The sequence below is a fragment of the Hippocampus comes genome, unplaced genomic scaffold (assembly GCF_001891065.2).
Source record: "Hippocampus comes isolate QL1 unplaced genomic scaffold, H_comes_QL1_v1.1 scaffold191, whole genome shotgun sequence".
In the NCBI taxonomy this organism is placed as follows: Eukaryota; Metazoa; Chordata; class Actinopteri; order Syngnathiformes; family Syngnathidae; genus Hippocampus; species Hippocampus comes.
Window position 1 is genome coordinate 199,578 of NW_017805151.1, and position 21,212 is coordinate 220,789.

Here is a 21,212-nt window from a genome sequence, read left to right on the forward strand (position 1 = left end):
ATACTCATTGACTCACGTATACTCTAAAACGTAAACACCTAGTTGCATTTTACATATACACACACATCTACATATATGTACATACACCCACACACATACTCGCGCATACCTATTCCCCTACATACCTTTCCACATGTTCATGCAGTGCTTACTAATAGACTTACTCACATACAAACCTGTGCAATCATACATAACTGTCCACACGCTCATTCATACACCGACAAACTCAATCATACACCTGTTCGTGCATACACCCACACACGCATGCTTCCACCCATGCCCAAGCTTATTCACACAAAAACCCAAATACTGTTCAGTTCAACGAACCCTTGGTTGTCCCACCGTGGTAAATCTCGTCACCTTGTCAGGCTTCAACAATTTTCATTGTCCACTCTCCTGTATGCGGCCAGTTTTTTCTTGAAACCCTCACGTGGAGTATTCAGCTGTCGTTCCTCACCGCTTGCAGACCGATGCCACAGTTTGTTCTTGATTCTGTCAATCCAGGTGGTAGGAGGTTTGTATACAGCCATGGGAAAACCCCTCTTCAGCATGTCAGAAGTGGCCTCCTGCGCTGATTCGTAAAGGCACGTTTCTCCCTCGTAGAATACTCTCATCCTTGCTGGAAACGGAGTCTGCAATCGTATCCCTTTCTCCCGCAGCACCTTCTTCGCCTCTGCGTATTCCCGGCGTTTCCTCAGGATCTCTGGTGCATAGTCGTGGTCGACAGAAACTCTCTTCTCTTTGAACAGAAATCCCTTCTTGCGCCAAACGTTACGCAGGACCTCCTCCTTAATCTTGTTGCTGGCGAATTTTACTATTATAGACCTCGGGGGGGAATCGGCGGGTGGTTTACGGCCTAGCGCGCGATGCGCCCGCTCAATTTTCAGGTCGGTGGAGGGAGAAAGCTCGAGCTTTTCTTTAAAGAGATGTTCTACAAACATTATCATCGTTGCAGAGTTGGTCTCAGCCCCCTCCTCAACACCATAAATTCTTATATTGTCCCGTCTTGCTCGTCCCTCTTGATCAGTTAACTTATTTTCCATTTTAGCTTGTAGCTGTAGCAGCTCCTTCGTAGCTTCTTCCAGCCCCAGCAATCTCTCTTCCGTCTCTGAGATCCTCGTTTCGGCGTCATCTATTCTGTTGTTAGTCGTTTTAATTTCGTCCTTGATTTCGGTGAGTGTATTGGCGCTTTCACGACGGAATTCCCTTATTTCTCGCAGGATCGTTGATAGGTTAGCTGTAGCCTCGTTAGCCCGTAGCTCCCCGGATTCGTGCCGGCCATCGATGTCGCTTGCGGCGAGATCCTCTCCGTCCGATTGGGTACGTCCAATCCGTGAAACCGACTTTTTTGCTGCTTTAGGCATTTCGTCAACGCCTTTAAATACAAATATAACTCAAATATTTATAACAAAATACTAATAAAGTACGGCGTTGCTCGAATTGATCGAGGAGCTCTGCAGACGTGCTTCTTACTCCATGACTGCCCAAACCGGAAGTCCTCCCGTTTGTCATTTTTAAGGTTCCCGTCATTCGTCAGCAAAACGTGCATCCATCAGTGACTGATTGACCGACCTTCTGTCAGTACTGACGGAATGCCCACCTCTGTTAAATAGTATATCGTCTTCAAATATAAACAAATCAGTTCAGCAATTGCAAAGAAGCAGCAGTGTTTTTTTTCTCCCATCAGGTTTACTATTTGGATCACGGCTTTGCTGCGGAGATTCCTCTAGAAAATCTTCTGCCTTTGCACCATGACTTCCTTTCACTGCCCTTCCAAGCCACCAATGTTAGGCTGGCAGGTACACACGCTATAACAAAAGATGTGTTGCAATTTGTAAAGGCTGAATGTTTGTTGTAGCTCTTGTGCTAAATATGCGATTGTGCAAGTAGTCATAATGTGGCCGGTTAATGTAGCGATACAATTTTTTAAAATTTGACCTTAATACCCTTAACTGCCCTTTTGCTTTCTCCTCTCAGGTTTAGAGGCATTCAGTTCCCATCCCGCTGTGTTGTCCTGCTTGGAGAAGGTTGCGGTTGGAAAGATTCTGCTCATGGAGATACTGGGTTCTTCTACTCACCCAAATGACTTGCCTGAGGTGTTGCTTTATGACACCTCACAAGATGATGACATCAATATCAACTCTGTCTGCTTAAAGGAGCTGCAAGACAAAACCATGAATAACCCCTTAACCGTAAGTGTGATGACGCACACTGCTGATGGGTTTTACATTTGTAAACAGATTTGAGTTTTGCAGTATGTCTTCATACAGCCTAAACCAGAAATTACTGCGTTTTTTATGAAAATCATGAAAAATGTGAAATGTTTTGACACTTGGAATTACTTGGTCAACTTTCTTTCAGAAGCCAAGGTCTTCCTATGAGTCAATTATTACTGAGCTGTGTGATTGTCATTTATCTCCTGCCTTTAGGTGAATTCTATCTATCAGGGTGTATGTGTCACAAATATTTGTGCGGAAGGCATCGTCTTTTGCCAGCTGCCCTCCAGAGGAACCACAAGACTTAGCAAATTATTGGAAGAAACAGAAGCATTTTTGTTCTCCCAGGTAGGTTACCAAAGAATCCACACTGCACTTCTGGACGTAGTGAGCATTGCGGTGATACTCCATGACTCTCTTTAGGTGTATCTGCTATTGATTTACAAAAAGCTGCTTTCAGGTGCAATATGTCACATTATTAGTCACATTTTCTGCCATTCTGATTTGAAAAATATGAATCTGTTCCCATCAGATGACCTCTGAGTACTTGGTTTAGGGAGAAAGCTCGAGCTTTTCTTTAAAGAGATGTTCTACAAACACTATCATCGTTGCAGAGTTGGTCTCAGCCCCCTCCTCAACACCATAAATTCTTATATTGTCCCGTCTTGCTCGTCCCTCTTGATCAGTTAACTTATTTTCCATTTTAGCTTGTAGCTGTAGCAGCTCCTTCGTAACTTCTTCCAGCCCCAGCACTCTTTCTTCCGTCTCTGAGATCCTCGTTTCGACGTCATCTATTCTGTTGTTAGTCGTCTTAATTTCGTCCTTGATTTTGGTGAGTGTATTGGCGCTTTCACGCCGGAATTCCCTTAATTCTTGCAGGATCGTTGATAGGTTAGCTGTAGCCTCATTAGCACGTAGCTCCCCGGGTTCGTGCCGGCCGTCGATGTCGCTTGTGGCGAGATCCTCTCCGTCCGAGTGGGTTATTTCAATCCGTGAAACCGACTTTGCTGCTTTAGGCATTTCGTCAACGCCTTTAAATACAAATATAACTCAAATATTTATAACAAAATACTAATAAAGTACGGCGTTGCTCGAATTGATCGAGGAGCTCTGCAGACGTGCTTCTTACTCCATGACTGCCCAAACCGGAAGTCTACTATATCCCTGTCTTGATATTTTATTGTCTCGAAATAGTTTATATTTACTCTTACCCTCTTTGTCACATATTTCTGTGATCTTTTCTGTTGCTAAATTGTGTGTGTTTCCATCTAAGATAATTGACCTGGACATGAAGAGAAACAGGAACAGAGAAGCACTAAATGCACTGAAGAGTGGTATGTGTTCAGGTGAGTGATCCCATGATTTTGAAGTTCATTGCATATGTAATGGCAATGACTGACCAATTCCTGTCACATACAGAAAAGGTGAAGATTTGCTTTGGAAATATGTTCATCAAATTCCCCAAGTCCCAGGCAACACAAATGATTCAAAAAGGTAAAATCTTTTGAAGCAAATGTAACTGTCAAATTGTATGTAGGCCTGATTGTTCCAAATTTGAAATGATTTGCTTTTCATTTTTGACTGAGATTTGTCTTGCTTATGTGTAGACCAGGAACAGCTGGACAGTGAACTAAATCACCTCCGCAAAGGACTGAAAGCAAATGTCAATCATCTAAATGAGAAACAAGGTAAGAACAGCAAATGAGAAACAAGGTAAGAACAGCAAATCCAATACCACATTATGGTGTGACTGAGGTGGTTTTCTTTGTATTGTTGCAGGAAAGCCTGAGCTGAGCGGCTACAATCTTTTGCCACTGTCCGCTGATGAAATGAAAGCCATTAAGAGTGTTTTAAAACGCTGACATCAGATCTTACATAGCCCATTACACTATCCAGATTTCATGTATGTAGTGCTGTCCTGCTTATGACTGAATTCTCAAATAAGGCTTTTCGCTGCTTCTGTTGATCCAGTAGTGTTGTTTAATCATGATTCAGTGATGTTGTGGCTAATATTTTCTATTACGGTAATAAACTGGGAAAACAGCAAATGTCTTCTAATTTCACTCTATGCAATGAAAGTGGATGCACCAGCTTGCAATTCGCCACCCACAAAAGTCCTACGATTAGCACTGTGGCAGTGGGGGCATGAGGCAGCAGTAACCTGCTCTGGTAAATTTCCGTGGCTGAAGAACATACGTACGAATGTGGATTTGGTGTCAAATTTCTTGTTTTGTGTGTTCCATTTGTACAGAGCCAGTGTCGATGGGCTTCTTTTTCTGTGCATAGCGCCAATGAACTGCAATAGAGCCACATGCTGGCTGTGGCACCACTGTGCACTTTAAATGGCTTTTCTGGTCGTGTCACACATTCATGACAAATATTCCACAGACTGTTGAACGTTGCATGCACAGTTTGTGGAGTAAAACCTGTTAATTGGCAATAGAAATTCAAACAGCAACACCTCGTGTGAGCATACAACTGCCTAATGGGCAAAGTGAGGCACCAAGCCCGCAATGCACTTCTCTGCACTTCCTGCAGAGGAACTCCACATATCCAGTAATTTTAATGGTGGAATAATTGCTAACTACAGTGATCCCTCGCTACTTAGCGGTTCGTTTACCGCGGCTTCAGTGCATCGCGGATTTTTTCAAACATAATTTTTTTTTTTTTTTTTTAAATATACATGGAGTACAGTACTGTATATGTTACTCTCTGTGACTCGCTGTTTTCCAGCTTCTCGCGGACCATTTGCGGACTTAAAAAAAAATGTTGTTTTTTTTTTTTTTTTTACCTGTATATGTTAATTGGTCGCTACTTTGCGGATTTTCGTTTATCGCGGGTGGTTTTGGTCCCCATTAATCGCGAGCAATGAGGGATTACTGTACTTCACATGCAAATGATGTCCATCAGATAGTGCCAGTGTGGCTCTGTATCACTTGCCACCCCTGAGTGCATGAACATGGGGGGGAAGAATGTTCGAATGAAAACTTGACCCTTTTTTTTTTTTTTTAAGCCTTGAGCATGAAAGTCTCCTGCCCAAAGAGTAGAAGCCCAGGACAATGAAACTGATTAATCTGCTGGCACAGGAACTTCTATGCTCTCCCTTTCCAATCATTTCTAATGCAAATTCACTTTTCTGGTCAACGAGTCCGGGGGGGGCAGAGAGAAAAAAAGCCTCACCCCACATGACCCTTAAACACAAAAGTGCATGTTGCCAACAGTAGCAGCTGTACACTTTGGAGACTGACATTGTACCTGTTAGCCCCGCCTCCACAGCTCACATTGCTGACACAATTTTTCCTCCAAACTACAGGGTATTCTGACTTTTTGCATGAAAGCCAAATCAAAGACGAAAAGCCAATAACTGATTCAGGTGTTCTCACACCACATAATTTATTTTGATTTAAAAGAGTGATAACATCACTTCAGCGGGAAGGGACAAATGTGGTGGATGGACAGCTCGAGATTTTTCAGCTGCTCCTTGCACCTGCAAGCTTCTGCACTCTGGTGGAACGGCGGCATGCAAACAGACTCCGGCTGACCAGCTGGAAGGGTCTCTGAATTCTGTGGAGACCCAAGAGGAACAATAAGGCACTCTGCTGCCCAAATACTGTCAATGTGGTGCTTTTGCTGCGGACTTGCCTTTGGTGGGTACGTTTCACACTCAAGCTCTCCCACTTGTTTGTACGAGTTGTAATAGGAGGTTTGGCAGTAGATGTGATGCTTTGGGGGTGGGGAGGAGGTCAGATAACTCATTGTTTTTACATTACTCAGTCAAGAAGCAGTTTTCAGAAAACCATCAAGAACATTTAAGAAACTGCTTGGAAAATTTGTATGCCGCCACCCCATAAACAAAGCTCTAGTCAAGAAGCAACTCACAGCTTTGTCAGGGCAGTGAGGCATGCAGGCCGCAAAAGTATGCGTGGCCTCTTGTGGACACATGGTCTCCACCAGGGCAAACTTGAGCCAGGTGATGGTGCCGATGGCGACGATGTACTGCAACAGGAAGGACAAGAAACCTGGCACCCAATGTAGAAAGGGAGGGGAAGAGGAAAAAAAAACCCACACACCTCCTCAGTCAGCTGAGCCACTTCCAGCAGGGTGAAGTAATTGTGGTGTTTGCTCTCCTGATTGAACTGGAGCACTGCCTGCTGCACGGCGCTGACGCCTGTCTGGTCGTTCAGGGACAACAACTTGGGGCAGGAAGGACAAAGGGTCATCATCTCATCTTTGGTGTGGTCTGGTGGCAGAAAGGGGGGGAAAAAAAAAGCACAAATTCACAATGTAGTCACAACTGAGGGTTGACTTCAAAGTCTGCAACTACTTTCGAATTAATACGTCACCTTGGGGGATGTATTATACACATTGGTGAGGTCTTCATCTTTGCCTTTGGTCACATGTGGTGAGGACAGCGTGAAGGCAGCAGCCAGCATGGCTGTCCAGCACATCAACTGACATCACAAGCATGGCTTCAAGTTTAGCCTGCATGGGGTCCAAAACAGCAGTTATCAACCGGTTAGTGTTTCGCGCTTTCTTGGCGGGACAACCAGTCGCTTACGCTCTTGAATGGTGCCTGTTGTAACCATTTAAGTTGGTCACGCTCACGTCTCCTTGCAGTTTTCTGGCGGCTGCCACATTGATGTGAACGTGAAGCTGCTGCAGACCAAATGTCACTTCACCAATCCCAAACCTGTGGACCAATGCGAGCTGTGGCAACGGAACGAACGGGTGAATATTCTTTCAGTCCGCGAGTCAATGGCTGTTTCTGTTGGTGATGTGTTAACTGAGTTCTTGTTGCTTAGGGCGCAGTGGCCACCTGCAGCGTTGAGTTTTGGGTCATGTGGGGGGTGGCCAAAATCACCAAACACAAATGCACCACCAGACCAGGTCATTACCCGCAGACACTACTTGTCAGTTTTTTTTTCCTCTTCTCACCCGTCTGAGACCCTTTGACAGGAGGAATGTAATGAAGTAGCTGTGCTGTAGGACTCTGCAATTTTGTTGCCCTCCAAATATCAAATGTTGACTTTTCACCTGCAGGAGGTCACTTGAGCTGGCTGCCAGCCCTCATGTTATGCTCCTGCGCTTGGCTGACTGCTCCCCCAGTGACCTAGAACTGGCATTTTGCTAGAATTACTGAAATGCCACCCCAAAATTGAATTTGAAGCCCAACGTGATCTGATGGCACAAATGTACTAAAAATACAAAATTCTGTTCTGAACGATGAATTTTAAAAACTTTGATTACGCACCATGCCTCTCAGCAGGCATGTGAGCCTTTTTATTAGAACAAGGATCTTTCTTGGCTGTTTAGACTTGGTTCTTGTATAATACATCCCCCAAGGTGACGTATTAATTCGAAAGTAGTTGCAGACTTTGAAGTCGACCCTCAGTTGTGACTACATTGTGAATTTGTGCTTTTTTTTCCCCCCCCTTTCTGCCACCAGACCACACCAAAGATGAGATGATGACCCTTTGTCCTTCCTGCCCCAAGTTGTTGTCCCTGAACGACCAGACAGGCGTCAGCGCCGTGCAGCAGGCAGTGCTCCGGTTCAATCAGGAGAGCAAACACCACAATTACTTCACCCTGCTGGAAGTGGCTCAGCTGACTGAGGAGGTGTGTGGGGTTTTTTTTCTCTTCCCCTCCCTTTCTACATTGGGTGCCAGGTTTCTTGTCCTTCCTGTTGCAGTACATCGTCGCCATCGGCACCATCACCTGGCTCAAGTTTGCCCTGGTGGAGACCATGTGTCCACAAGAGGCCACGCATACTTTTGCGGCCTGCATGCCTCGCTGCCCTGACAAAGCTGTGAGTTGCTTCTTGACTAGATCTTTGTTTATGGGGTGGCGGCATACAAATTTTCCCCGCAGTTTCTTAAATGTTCTTGATGGTTTTCTGAAAACTGCTTCTTGACTGAGTAATGTAAAAACAATGAGTTATCTGACCTCCTCCCCACCCCCAAAGCATCACATCTACTGCCAAACCTCCTATTACAACTCGTACAAACAAGTGGGAGAGCTTGAGTGTGAAACGTACCCACCAAAGGCAAGTCCGCAGCAAAAGCACCACATTGACAGTATTTGGGCAGCAGAGTGCCTTATTGTTCCTCTTGGTCTCCACAGAATTCAGAGACCCTTCCAGCTGGTCAGCCGGAGTCTGTTTGCATGCCGCCGTTCACCAGAGTGCAGAAGCTTGCAGGTGCAAGGAGCAGCTGAAAAATCTTGAGCTGTCCATCCACCACATTTGTCCCTTCCCGCTGAAGTGATGTTTTTTTTTTCTTTTTTAAATCAAATAAAGGAAATGTGATGTGCTGTGAGGAAACGCCTGAATCAGTCATTGGCTTTTCGTCATTGATTTGGCTTTCATGCAAAACTTAAGTCAGAACATCCTGTAGTTTGGAGAATTGCTTCAGCAAGCAGTGTGAGCTGTGGAGGCGGGGCCAACAGGTACAATGTCAGTCTCCAAAATGTACAGCTGCTACTGTTGGCAACATGCACTTTTGCTTCGTGGTTATGTGGGGTGTGGCACAGATCAGCACCAGTCAACTTTCTACCTGCACCCTTGGTCATTTTGTAAAAGCTGCAGTCAGCATGGGTGGAAAACTCCTCCTTTCTCATTCCAGGGTAGTTTCAGCAAGATGGAAAATATTTATTCCGGTACTTGGTTGTATGCAAAATATTCAAGAGCAAATTATGAACCGACCCCAGTGAAAAAAATTGCTATTTGTGTATTTCTCGAAATGGTAATGTAACAATGTACCTGTGGGCGTTTTTTTTTGTTTGTTTTTTTTTTTTTTTGCATGGCTGTGCAGTCAAGGGCGGCAAGTGATAGAGCTTCACTGGCACCATCTGCTGGACATCATTTGCATGTGAAGAGTCAAAAAAAATTTTACTTAATGTTTGTTAAATCATGTTCATTTTAGTTATATGGACCGTGTTTTCCATTGATTTTCTTTTTTAATCAAATTATTTAATTACTTTAATTACTTTACCATTAAAATCACCGCATGTGCGGATTTCCTCGGCAGGATGAGCAGGAAGTGCGACGAAGCGCACCGCAGGCATGGAGCTTCAGCTCGCCCACTCAGGCAGTCGTCTTGTGCACTCACATAAAAGACGTCGCTCTACGCGTTTCACTGAAATTTATGTGGACATCTCTTACCTATGACCACCTCTGAAAACATCACAATTAACCTGCCCGTGGCTCACTTATGAGAGAATTAGAAAATGAGCACTTTACATGTTGTTTTTCTCAGTTCAGATTTGTTGCTTTGGAAATTCCCCAACATGCAGGGTGCTATACGGAGGCTCGGGGGTGCTACAGCATCTTTCTCACTACCTCTTCAGCTTCCCCAGCTATTCATTCATGAATTCATTCATTCATCCACCTATACAGTTTTAAAACATTAAAAATTTCATAGTAACCATTCTGTTCAAATATAATCCTCTTCCCATATTTGCGCTGCAGCAGCAACAGGAACGACGTTTCACAAAAACTCACAAATTTCATGCTGTAACATGATGAAGGCCCAATTCTTAGGAAATATGAGGTGGATTTGGTTAACTTACTGGGAGAAAAACACAAAAAAATAAAACATGTTTATCCTTTAGCCAGCATGCGATGATATCACTGCAGTAAATTATTAATAGGCGTTTTGAGAAGATATAATCATTTGGGTTGACGCCCAATATGAAAGTAAATAAAAATGGTGGACTTCCTATTATGTTCAGTCCATGGCCGAGCTGTTAAATATACCACCAAATTTTCATTGATCTAGATGAAACATACAACCAAGGCTGCTTTGTAAAAAAATTTGTCTGGGGTTTAACTGAGCCATTTTTAAAAAATAAATTGCACGATAAGGTAATAAAAGTTTTTAGAAAATATGAAGTACATCTGGTAAACTCAGGCTGAGAGAAAAACATCAAATAATCAAATATTTATTTCCTGGAGACAATAGAAGGCACTACCTCTCTGATGAAAAAAACAGTTCGTATATCTTTTCAGGCCTGTCATCAAATGTATGACATTTTGAGAAGATAAAATACAGTAATCTGGGTCAAGTTCCAGCAGCTTTTATTGGTCAGACATTTAGCGTCGCTAAAGTTTTGTTTGACGCCATTGTCAGGTAACGCCACTACAGCTGTCAGAGGTCAATTAGTGTCCAGCTAGTGATACAGCCAAGGGTAGTGGTATGAAATGAGTTTCTAATTGGCCTAAAATAATTTTATACTGCTAACCTTGACTGTATCATTGTGGAACTAATAATGGCTTTACCTCATAGGCCAGGGGTGTCAAACACGCGGCCCGCGGGCCGGAAGCGGCCCGCAAGGAGGTTTTATCAGGCCCATAGGATAATTTAAAAGTGAAAAAAAATGCATAAAAGACACGGAATGAATATTTTTAATGAGGTGCAATTCATGGAATATCCGCTAGGGGGACACACTGTTTTGATCAGAGGAAAAGACAACATTGTTTTGATCAGAGAAGAAGACAACAGCAGCCTCAGTCTGTCACTGAGACAGACCCAACACAGCAGACGCTATCAAGGACATGTCAATACTTTATTCTTTACACATAGCACTCTCCTTAGTTTGTAAGGTGTAGGCAGGGATTACATTTAGATTTTATATGCTTGTGTAAATGGTTTAAAAATTCCTTTCTTTATAAATCTTGTTTAATCTTAAAAGTGCATTACTATATTTTTCAATACCAATTGTTAAGGTTTTGTGCCTTTGTACAGTCAGTGGGATCAGTTGCAATGCATATATGTGAATGATAAAAGTAAATTGCACATTTGTCTAAGGAAATCTTAGGTACTTCATGAAATTTTTTGTAAAAGATATGTTCATTAAATTTCAACATTTTCCTAGTGTTCTTGTGCTTCTTTAGATCAAAACAAAGGAAAGACATATTATTTTCGTTATTTATAGCAGAGTATGGTATAATTTTTAATGGTCCGGCCCACTTGACATCTACCGAGGCCGTATGTGGACCAAAATGTGAAATGAGTGTGACACCCCTGTCATAGGCAGTCACATTTAATGTCAATAAAGTCCAAAATATTGTGCCCATTGCTTTTATATTTTCACATGTTGAAGTGGGGGCGGCCTGGTGGGCCAGTGGTTCGTGCGTCGACCACAAAATGCAGAGGTCGTGGGTTCGATCAAGGCTCTGGCCTCCCTGTGTGGAGTTTGCATGTTATCTCCATGCCTGCGTTGGTTTTCTCCGGGTATTCTGGTTTCCTCTCACGTTCCAAAAACGTGGCAGGTTAATAGAACACTCGAAATTGCCCCTAGGTGTGAGTGCGAGCGCGGATGGTTGTTCGTCTCTGTGTGCCCTGCGATTGGCTGGCAACCGTTTCAGGGTGTCCCCCGCCTACTTTGTCTAAGATTTCCTTAGACAAACTTTCACACAATCTCTTCAAATTGTGTGAAAGTTTGATAAAATGGGATAATGTGGGTCAAGTTACAGCTACTTTTGCATTCACATCCATCCATCCATTTTCGGATCTGACTATCCCAGCTGTTTTAGGGAGGGCGGGGTACACCCTGAACTTGTTGCCAGAGCCATTCACAGGGCACAAACAGACGAGCAATCATTCACACTTACAATCACACATAGGGACAATTTAGAGCAGGGGTGGGCAGTTATTTTCGCGGGGAGGCCAAATGAGAAGCAGAAAATATTGTGGAGGGCCGGGCCAAAAATTAGAAATCTACTCCCAATTTCAATTTTATTTCTATGTTGAAATAGGTTAATGACATTGTTTACAGAATCTGATAAGAATATGTATTATTGCTAGATAATGAAAGTGCAGTCATTTTACAGAAAAAACGATTTCTTCAGTGAAATTATGCAAAACAAGTCTAATTGTGCAACATTTGTAACGCTTTTTCAGTAAGATGAACACTACAACGCTTTCTGATTTTAACTTTCCCATGGAGATAGCACAATGTCTTTGTATGCCAGTAATAATGTAACATAACTCACATTTGTTGTCCCAACTGCCAAACGATGTAGAAAAAAATACAAGCAAACATGTTTCAGTGTTTTGTTTTGTTTTTCTTGTTCAGTAGAGCTCAATCTAGCCCAGGGGTGGGCAAACTTTTTGGCTCGGGGGCCACATTGATTTCTAAATTTGACAGGTGGACTGGGTCAGCACAAGATACAGTACATATAAAAAACTGTATATGTTGACAGTCCATACCAAACATCAACAGAACAAAAGCATTAAAGTATTACCATACTTTTTTTTAAAAATAAGAACAATGAAACAACTGTGGTGTATGTCCTGGATGAACGTCCAAGTATGTTAACAACATACATGTGCGACAACACAAGCAACAAAGTGCAAAAATATATTGCCCAAAAACTGCAGCATACAGTACAGGTATATGACAAAGTATAACAAAGTTAGGACTATTTGCTACAAAATGAGACGAGTAAAATACCTGGCGGCTTTCTTTCCACTCACTCACTGTCTCGAACTTGACCTCCCCTCGATCACCACACAAGACAGCGTTGCTCAGCTGATGGATGTCGTGCAACGAACTTTTGAACCCAGCCACGGGGTGCTTTGAAGTCTTCGATGCCCATAGTGCTATGGAACTCGATTGCTCTCTTATTAGTGGTCCAGCGTGCGGAAAGTTTTTAGCACGATAACAGTCAAACCATTCCAGGAAACGTTTATTTACTCGACTGTCCGTCGAGCCGCATGCAATTCACTCTGAGCATGGAAACAGCCAGAATCGGACTGAGCAAGAATCGCTTCCTCGTTTTTCAAAGTCTCGTAGATTTGAGTCTTTCAGACTCCAAGCGTCTCCTGAATCTTTCGTACTTTGTAACCCACTTCGTTTAATGAGATACACTTCACTTTCTCTTCTGCGGCCATTATTGTTCCTCTTCATTTGGATGCCGTGATCTACAGGACGTAATAATGTTCGCAATTCCAGTAAAACTCACTGCAATAAAGAGTCACTTGCATGTTGTCGTTTTGGATCCAATGATTGAAAATAGCGGCGCAGACACACTTATTCTGTCGTATCGAGCACAGTTACTTGAGTTAGCGCCACTACTGCGGGCTTCCGTATTGTCTCCCCCTTCCTCCCTGTGCTCTGCAACTTCAAGTAACTGCGCCACCTGGCGTTGAAATGCCTGTCATTACAAGTCCAAATGAAATGAATACAATCATTTACATCGAACCTTAATTGTGTACTGTACCAACCTTCGGGCGGGCCGGATTAAAAAGACCAACGGGCCGGATCCGGGCCACGGGCCGTAGTTTGCCTAGGCCTGATTTAGAGTGATCAATAAAGCCAGGGGTCCCCAACCCCCGGGCCGCAGACCGGTACTGGTCCGTGGGTCATTTGGTACAGAGCCGCACAGAAAGAATAAATAACTAACATCTGAAAGATGTTTTATTTCGAAAATTTACCGGAATCTCCATTACACCTGTCTACAGTATGTCACCCTTGACTCAGGTCATGGCACGCTTCTCGGTCATGCGATAGGTTACTGCTGAAATGAAACCCGGGAGCTAGCAAAATGAGTAAAAAATAAACGACTTTGGAAAGTTTCTTTGGGAAGGGGAAAAGGCCCAGCCAGGAGACAGAAGAGGAGCCAACGACTACATTTAATTGACAATATGCAGAGTCCTACTTAAAATACGGATTTATCTCAATGGGAGATTTCCACACATCAAGCCCACTACGCATAATATGCGGCAATGGTGTGTTGTATTTTTCATGCACTTTGTATCTTATTTTGAAGGCAGGTTTAAAAGTTTCCATTGCGACCAGAGAGCTTTGCGGCCAGATAGGGCGTTCCTTTTGTCATGGTTCATGTTTATTACTATGTTTCAAAAATACCATAGTTTTCATGCAGGTCATATTATATTATTTTGTTGTATTTATCTGTCACACCTTCAATTCCGGTCCCTGAAAATATTGTCTTCACATTAAACCGGTCCGTGGGTCAAAAAAGGTTGGGGACCGCTGAATTAACCTGCCATGTGTGTTTTTCGAATGTAGGAATACCCGGAGAAAACCCACACAGAAAGGCGAAAGCCCGGAATAGAACCCACGACATCTGCACTATGAGACGGACGTGCTAACCAGTTGACCACTGTGCCACGGGGCCCCCAACCTTTTTTGCCCCACGGACCGGTTTCTTTTGTATTCACAGCTAGGCCAAATTTTAAAGTAAATTTTGACTCATTTTATGGAGGTCATATTTTTTTCAAACTCGTTTTTAATCCGATGTTCTTAATTTTCCACAAATTCGAATTTCAATTTGCAATTATCCCAACGTGCCAGTACCCCAATGTGGCCACGGTTATGAGCGTCTGAAGAGGTACTTGCAGTTCTGGTTTCGGACCGAGCATTGACTGCTGCAAGGTCCCTATTGTCTTTGTAGAAATTGTTATTATTATTCGGCCCGAGGTGCAACCGCCAAAAACTCACCAAACTTTGTAGGCTCATATGCCCTGGCAAAATTTGTTGTGCCGCAGAGGAGCAAAACAAATGCAATCCCAGTATGTTTGACCAAGGGCTATGAAAATTGGGAAGACACATGTTGCACCCTGAGACGTACAAAAAAGTCCATTGCAGCCATTTGCTAAGGTTGCACAGGAAGCAAGTTCTGATTTTTGGAATTAATATCATGATGAACATTATGCTCTGGAGTGAGATCTTTTCTGGTACAGGGCACAAATAAAATCTGAGGACACAGCATAATCACTTGAGTGTCCATTTTTTTGTGCGTGTTCACTGTTTTTATGTTATTAATTTAATATTTGAACCATTGTTTTCACATGACTGATTTTTACCTTATTTACGACACTTTTTATGCAGCTGTGGTTGTTTTTAATGTGCTCTGTAAATGAAGTTATTTACCCCAAACATGTGATTTAAATGTATCCTACATTTATTGACTAGATATTTATTTATTTATTCGTTTATTTGTTTATTTTACGGTAATGTGTAGGAGCTGTACTTTTTGGTTAATGTATAGGGTGGGACCACTCCTTCCCCTGAGAGAGCATATTGGGTCAGGACGCTGTTCAAACCCCCACCCCACCACTCTGTGCGCGCGCGCACGCACGCACACGTACACACACTCGCACGCGCCACGTACACGTAGAAACACGCGCACGTACGCACGCACACACACACACACACACACGCGCGCACACACACACACGCACGCACGCACGCGCGCACACACACGCACGCACGCACGCGCGCACACACACGCACGCACGCACGCGCGCACACACACGCACGCACGCACGCGCGCACACACACGCACGCACGCACGCGCGCACACACACACACACACACAAACACACACACGCACACGCACACACATGCACACACACACAACGACCGACAGACCGACGGTTGCTGTGAATCGAACATGGCGACTGTACCCGTCTATTGCATCTGCAGATTACCTTACGACGTGACCCAATTCATGATTGAGTGCGATGCTTGCAAAGACTGGTTTCACGGCAGGTAAAACACTTTATTTAATACGATGCATTTTGGCGTTTGTTTGAATTTGGGGAGGCCAAATAACAACGGCGAGCCCTCGGTGTGCTTGACAGTTTTGTGACTCTCCGTCGCGAGTCTACGTCTGAAGAGAGGCCGCTTGGAGAAGAAGGCGGAGTTAATAGCTGAGCAGAGTAGTGAAAATTTCGTGGATAACTGAAAACTGATTCTTCTAAAACATTGATGTGGCTCAATCTTGTCATTTCTGTGTCTGTGTGTCGCCATTTACAGCAGTTAAAGTGCTCGATGACATGTCCGCATATAGTGCCGATAAGAGGGGACTGCAACCGGGCAGCCTTGCTCGACATTCTCGCTTTTAATTTGTGTATGCAATACCGTTTGTCCTGTGTGGTTTTGGAACGTTTGCGACATCGCCCCAGGATTGGAGTCTTTCAGTCAGTGATTTTTGTAAGGGGAAAAAACAGAAAACAATCATGACCACAGTGCGACCCGAGCCCGGAACAGTCTTCCTGTGAGACTGCATATATTGCGCTGACAATGGACCATGTCGGATTTCGCTTTAGCGGGTCAAATGAGAACGTATTCTTAAATATGAATTGTCGATGGCGAGCTGTCTAGTGTCTACACATCTGTTAGCATTACTACAACAACCTTGAACGTGAAAACTTGTTTTAATTTTAAGGTGTCCCACAATTCTTGCTATATGGTTAAGGCGTGTGCTTAGCTTTGTTTTGGGGATGTTTAATGTCACTCCGGCTATCAAAACGAACAACTACACTTAGTTCCCTGTGTTTCTTTGAGTGAAATAGCTCACTGCGAGATCATGATCCGTGTTCACCGTCCATGAATGCATAGCCTTTGACAGTAATACTCCTCTATCTTTAATCACGTGCTATGTACATTGTAAAATCCGGTGGTGTGAATCAACTTCTAGTCGCGAAGACTAAATACAGAATTCCCCAGTACCCGGGAGAACATTTAAATATTGAATGCTAATGTAGCAGTTTACAATTGGACATATTGATACTGTATCGAGGGGTTGCACCTTGGTGCTAAAAATAGTAACATATTCCACAATGCTATGAGCTCGACCATCATTGCAGGCTGCTTCGCCTTTTCATTGCAAACTCTGGTGTGCTGTGAAGTGTATAACGATTTAGATTAGTTTGTGCTACTGAAGTTTTCAGTGACCTTTGACAATCTGTACCGGTGGAGATACTGTATGTGGTCTGCTGAATTATTGTTATGTTAAATGTTCTGTAACACGCTTTTTTACAGCTGCAACTGTTGTGAAAGCACTATATAAATAAAGTTATATTGTATAGAAGTACATGGGGATGTGAGACTGGCAGGCAAGTGCACTGTAATTTCAGTTTGATTGGAGATTTGAAGACTACTAAATTTAAACAGCAAGACTGGAATATGCAAATGTATGATAACTAAAAAAAACAATTATTCCTTCACTGACCCCAAAGTAAGTACTGTCCAGCATGACTTCTATTGATCTTGTCAATTATTGTCCACAAACCAATTTCCAATTAAGTTGGGACGTTATGTTGAACATAAACAAAAACAGAATACACTGATTTGAAAAACCCACACAGGCAGAACATGCAAACTCCACACTGGAAGGCCGGAGCTGGAATTGAACCCTGCACCTCTCAACTGTGAGACTGATGCACTAACCATTTGACCACGCGCTGCCAATTGGGAAAGCATGTTCAATCTATATTTAATTGAATACACTATAAGGACAAGGGCATGTTTGAACAAGTTTATCATTTTTAGCAAATAATCATAAGCTTTGAATTTTACGGCTGCAACACGTTTCAAAAAAAGCTGGAACAGGGTCATTTTTACCACTGTGTTGATTCATCTTTTCTTTTTACAAAATTGAATACATGTTTAGGAAATGAGGACAGTAATTGTCAAAGCTTGGTCTGGAGAAAGCTTTCCCACTGTTGCTTGATGTCCAGCTTCAGCTGTTCAACAGTCTCCATTGTCATATTTTATGCTTCTTAATGCGCCACACATTTTCAATTTGGAGACAAGTCCAGACTACCGGCAGGCTACTCTAGTACCCACAAATTTTTACTTAGAAGCTACGCTGTTGTAACACGTGCAGAATGTGATTTGGCATTGTCTTGCTGAAATAAGCAAGGGGTGTCCATGAAAAAGACGTTGCTTAGATGGCAGCATAAGTTTCTCCAAAACCTGTTTGTATTGGTATTGTTGTGAGCTGGAGTGATGGCAGTTCTACAGCAATAAAATAAAATTAAAAAAAACTAAATTAAATAAAAAAGTGCCATGCAACATTGAGTTGCGAATGACCTTTTTCACAAACTTTTCAAGTTACACACAAATATTTTGTGGAAAAGCTCCCTCTCGTTACATATGTTTCATTTTTTTCCAACTCTTAGTTACACCACAGAATGACATAAAAGTTCCTGTTGCCCCCCCCCCCCTCCACGCACACACACAACTCGATGTCTGCTCCGTGACAGCTAATTAGTAGATAACTGTTGTGTATGCGGCCAGAAGTTCCACTTACAAACACGCTTCTTCCAATTACAATTCTCACAGCTTACAGCCTATATTTATGATTAATGTGGCAAAAAATTTCAACACTATGTACGATATTTACCGTGTTTATTGTATTGGATCATTCCTTAAATTAAGGAAAAAAAAAACCTAATGTAAAACTTGACCCCTGCTCCCTACGGTAGCACGTACAGTAGAAAGCTGCAGACGGAAGTCCCGTCGAAACAGATCCTTCTTCCAATCACAATTCTAACAAACTGCTAAGATTTTTGATTAAGGTGGCAAAAAAAAAAAAAAAATCCATGCATCCTTTTTTTTTCTGTGTGTGTCAAAAAAAAAATCCAGATTAGAAAATAGACAAAAGAACAAAAATCATATGAATAAGATTATTTATTTTGGAAGGAGACTCCTTTTCAGTGGAGGAGCTGTTGTCTTTCTCCTTTCCTCACTTAAAGGGCCACTTGATCGGGTTGAACATTGACACTTAAAAACAAGTCTCTATGTTAACATGTCAGCACTGAAATTCACCCACTGAAAAACTCTGTCGTGATTTACCTTTTTTTGGGGGGGGGGGCTGATAAATTTTAATACAAGTTTTGCACCCCCAAATCGGTTGAGACTGTTTGACTTACATATCATTGAACTAAGGAGGCAAGCATTGAAATGTTGTCTCCTGGCTTGCTGTTGTCATGTTTTATTGTCACTTATACCTGTATGTCACCATCCAACATAGCGACAAACAATTGTGAATGTTGTCAAAAGCAGCGAATGTTGGGTCAGAGTTCATCAGCGTTCGTTCAAGATCAAAAATGTTCGCTTGTAATTTTCTTGTCGCAAAGGAAATTTAGAACATGATTTTGTGAATCATATCTTGCGGATTTATCAAAGAATGAACTCTGGCATGAGAGAAACTCCATGTAAGATGCTCATTTTCTCATTCTAGGAAAGTCATGGAGAGGCTGATCCTTGCGGTATTTTCAGCGTTTGAATTAGGCAAAAATAGTGATGTCCACATACATTTTGGTGCCAGTTGATCTTAATTTTTGGAAATGATTACCGATGTTTGTACAATGAGTTTGAATGGACAAATTATGTCCAGTTTCTCCACTCCTACCAAGACATGGGAAGAGGGAGGGGGCGTGGCTATACTGTATGACAAGAATGGGGCGTTTTGAGAGTATTTAGTTATTTACTGATTTCTCCAAAACAAATTGATAACATTTAAAATGCAAGTTCATATCATTCTCCTGATCAAAAAGTACACCGTTTTTGAGTGAAAAATATGCCATCCCAGCCAAATCATCCCTTTAAAGTTAAAGTGCAATAAGCACTTATGTTCCTTTAATGTTAGGCGTAGAAAAAAAAGTAGTGTGTTTCCGGTAACCCGACCGATCGAGAATTTCTACCTCGAAAAAAACTTTACGGTCTGCATTTTTTTCAAACAACTTTCTACATTTTTGTGTAGAGTGTTTACATCGGTGCAAACTCTCGCGATATTCACGTTGAGCGTGCGTGTCGTTTGCCCTGTCGTCTGTCAACAACATTGAATCATGGCAGCGGCCACAATCTCTGACAACAGTTTAAACCGCGTTTTGTGTGTTGCAGTCGCATGCTCGCACCATAATATTAAGAAAATAGCTTCCATTGATGTATCGAAAAGATTCAGTGAACTATTTGATGAACACCACGGGCCGAGTAAAAACCGAGGGCGGAGGAGGACGGCAGAGGCGGCGGCGCGCCCCGGCCCCCCGAGTCCGGAGTGGGGAGAAAACTAAATAGATGGCGGCGGCGCCGAGCGGCGGGTTCAATGTCTTCTTGTTTTATGTTTTATGGTTATTTTGTTTAAATTTTTGATGGAAAAAAAAAGATTAAAAAAAAAAAAAAACTTTGTCCGACTTACCGACCCTATGCTGAAATTTCATGTTACCGGAAACACACTACTTTTTTTTCTATGCCTTATGTCTTTAAAATAAAGTATATTTACAAGCACACCCCAGTTAAAATTAGAAAAAAAATATGTACTGAAAATAATTTGGGGTACTATTTTATTGGGGAAAAATTTTTCCGAGTAAATATATTAGGAGTATTCTTGAGTAAAAGTTACTTGAATATTACTAGTTTTTAAAAAAAGAATAATTACTCAACATAAACCAGCGATTATCAATTAAGTTCAAGTTCAAGTCACCGTTATTGTCAAATGTGCTCTATGTGCAACATACAGCACAGATGAAATTTCTTTCCTCTCAACCACAGGAGAGAGAGAGGAGCCGCTGCGGGTGCCCGTGCCGCCATCAGCAGAACAGTAAACATAAAAATGACAAATAATACAACACAACATTTCAGACACAGATAGTCGTGCAATCTTAACCACTCTTTCTGTTTACAATTTGTTGTTTGAAGCAGTTATAGATGAAAGAGGAGAGAATCAAAGTGTCTAAAGTGTTCAATATTCTCACAGAATTTCATTCTCATTTCATTTACCTTTTCTACTAACTAAGAAAATGGTAAACGGGCTTTCTCTCATAGAGTTTTTTTAACACTCTCTCCACTTCTTTGACATGGTCATAACAGTTGAGGATCGAACCCACAACGTTCAGAGTAGGAGACAACCACTCAGTAACCTGAGCCATTTTGCTTCAACTCTGCTTCCACTGCGTGTTTGTACATTGCTGGTAGAATTCTTGTATCGCCAAAATCAGGAGCCCCCAAAAGTGGTATGTTTGGTCAACCATTAACATTGAATCGAAAGCCAAAGGTGACAAGTCCAGGTCCAGAGAGTTAGAGCCCTACCACAGATGAGCTTTAGGCACAGGTGCGTTGACAAAAGCTAAACTGTCTGGACCTTTACTTCCTGGTCTTGGATTTGTCACCTTTAAAGAGAGCAAGCAATTTTCAACTCTCTCTCTCTCTCTCTCTCTCTCTCTCTCTCTCTCTCTCTCTCTC

At 42.4% G+C, this 21,212-nt stretch overlaps 3 protein-coding genes and 1 long non-coding RNA gene across 7 annotated transcripts in view; 3 read left to right on the forward strand and 1 right to left on the reverse strand.

The window, feature by feature from the left end:
* pdrg1 (p53 and DNA-damage regulated 1) overlaps positions 1 to 4,264 on the forward strand; it is an 18,587-nt gene extending 14,323 nt beyond the window's left edge. The window contains exons 2-5 of one of the 2 annotated variants that reach the window (XM_019868230.1): positions 3,490 to 3,562; positions 3,636 to 3,710; positions 3,824 to 3,904; positions 3,996 to 4,264. In XM_019868230.1, coding sequence (XP_019723789.1) covers positions 3,490 to 3,562; positions 3,636 to 3,710; positions 3,824 to 3,904; positions 3,996 to 4,078 — 312 coding nt within the window. In that variant the 3' untranslated portion in view covers positions 4,079 to 4,264. Of the gene's footprint in view, positions 1 to 3,418; positions 3,563 to 3,635; positions 3,711 to 3,823; positions 3,905 to 3,995 lie in introns of both variants that reach the window. The other variant, XM_019868231.1, reaches the window with a different exon arrangement.
* Positions 4,265 to 6,675: 2,411 nt separating this feature from the next.
* On the forward strand, positions 6,676 to 8,490 carry LOC109514821 (fetuin-B-like). The gene is made up of 7 exons (XM_019868219.1): positions 6,676 to 6,727; positions 6,830 to 6,944; positions 7,019 to 7,103; positions 7,663 to 7,832; positions 7,906 to 8,022; positions 8,179 to 8,259; positions 8,337 to 8,490. The coding sequence occupies exons 3-7, from the start codon at positions 7,055 to 7,057 to the stop codon at positions 8,427 to 8,429; spliced, it is 510 nt and encodes a 169-aa protein (XP_019723778.1). The 5' UTR covers positions 6,676 to 6,727; positions 6,830 to 6,944; positions 7,019 to 7,054; the 3' UTR covers positions 8,430 to 8,490.
* A 7,057-nt stretch (positions 8,491 to 15,547) lies between these two features.
* The window catches only part of phf2 (PHD finger protein 2), a 107,735-nt gene continuing 102,070 nt past the window's right edge, over positions 15,548 to 21,212 (forward strand). For 2 of the 3 annotated variants that reach the window (XM_019868222.1, XM_019868223.1), the window contains exon 1: positions 15,549 to 15,731. In XM_019868222.1, the coding sequence (XP_019723781.1) occupies positions 15,634 to 15,731 (98 nt within the window). In that variant the 5' untranslated portion in view covers positions 15,549 to 15,633. Of the gene's footprint in view, positions 15,732 to 21,212 lie in introns of all 3 variants that reach the window. The other variant, XM_019868224.1, reaches the window with a different exon arrangement.
* The window catches only part of LOC109514828 (uncharacterized), a 16,976-nt gene continuing 12,735 nt past the window's right edge, over positions 16,972 to 21,212 (reverse strand). The window contains exon 3 of the long non-coding RNA XR_002168064.1: positions 16,972 to 16,985. This is a non-coding gene — a long non-coding RNA (uncharacterized LOC109514828). The remainder of the gene's footprint in view (positions 16,986 to 21,212) is intronic.

What these genes read in the sequence shown, in the direction of transcription:
- LOC109514821 (XM_019868219.1), top strand. Translation starts at nt 7,055, where the DNA reads ATGTGGGGGGTGGCCAAAATCACCAAACACAAATGCACCACCAGACCA. An exon ending in CAAATGCACCACCAGACCAG is followed by an intron (nt 7,104 to 7,662) that starts GTCATTACCCGC and finishes TTCTGCCACCAG; the next exon opens with ACCACACCAAAGATGAGATG. An exon ending in GTGAAACGTACCCACCAAAG is followed by an intron (nt 8,260 to 8,336) that starts GCAAGTCCGCAG and finishes TGGTCTCCACAG; the next exon opens with AATTCAGAGACCCTTCCAGC.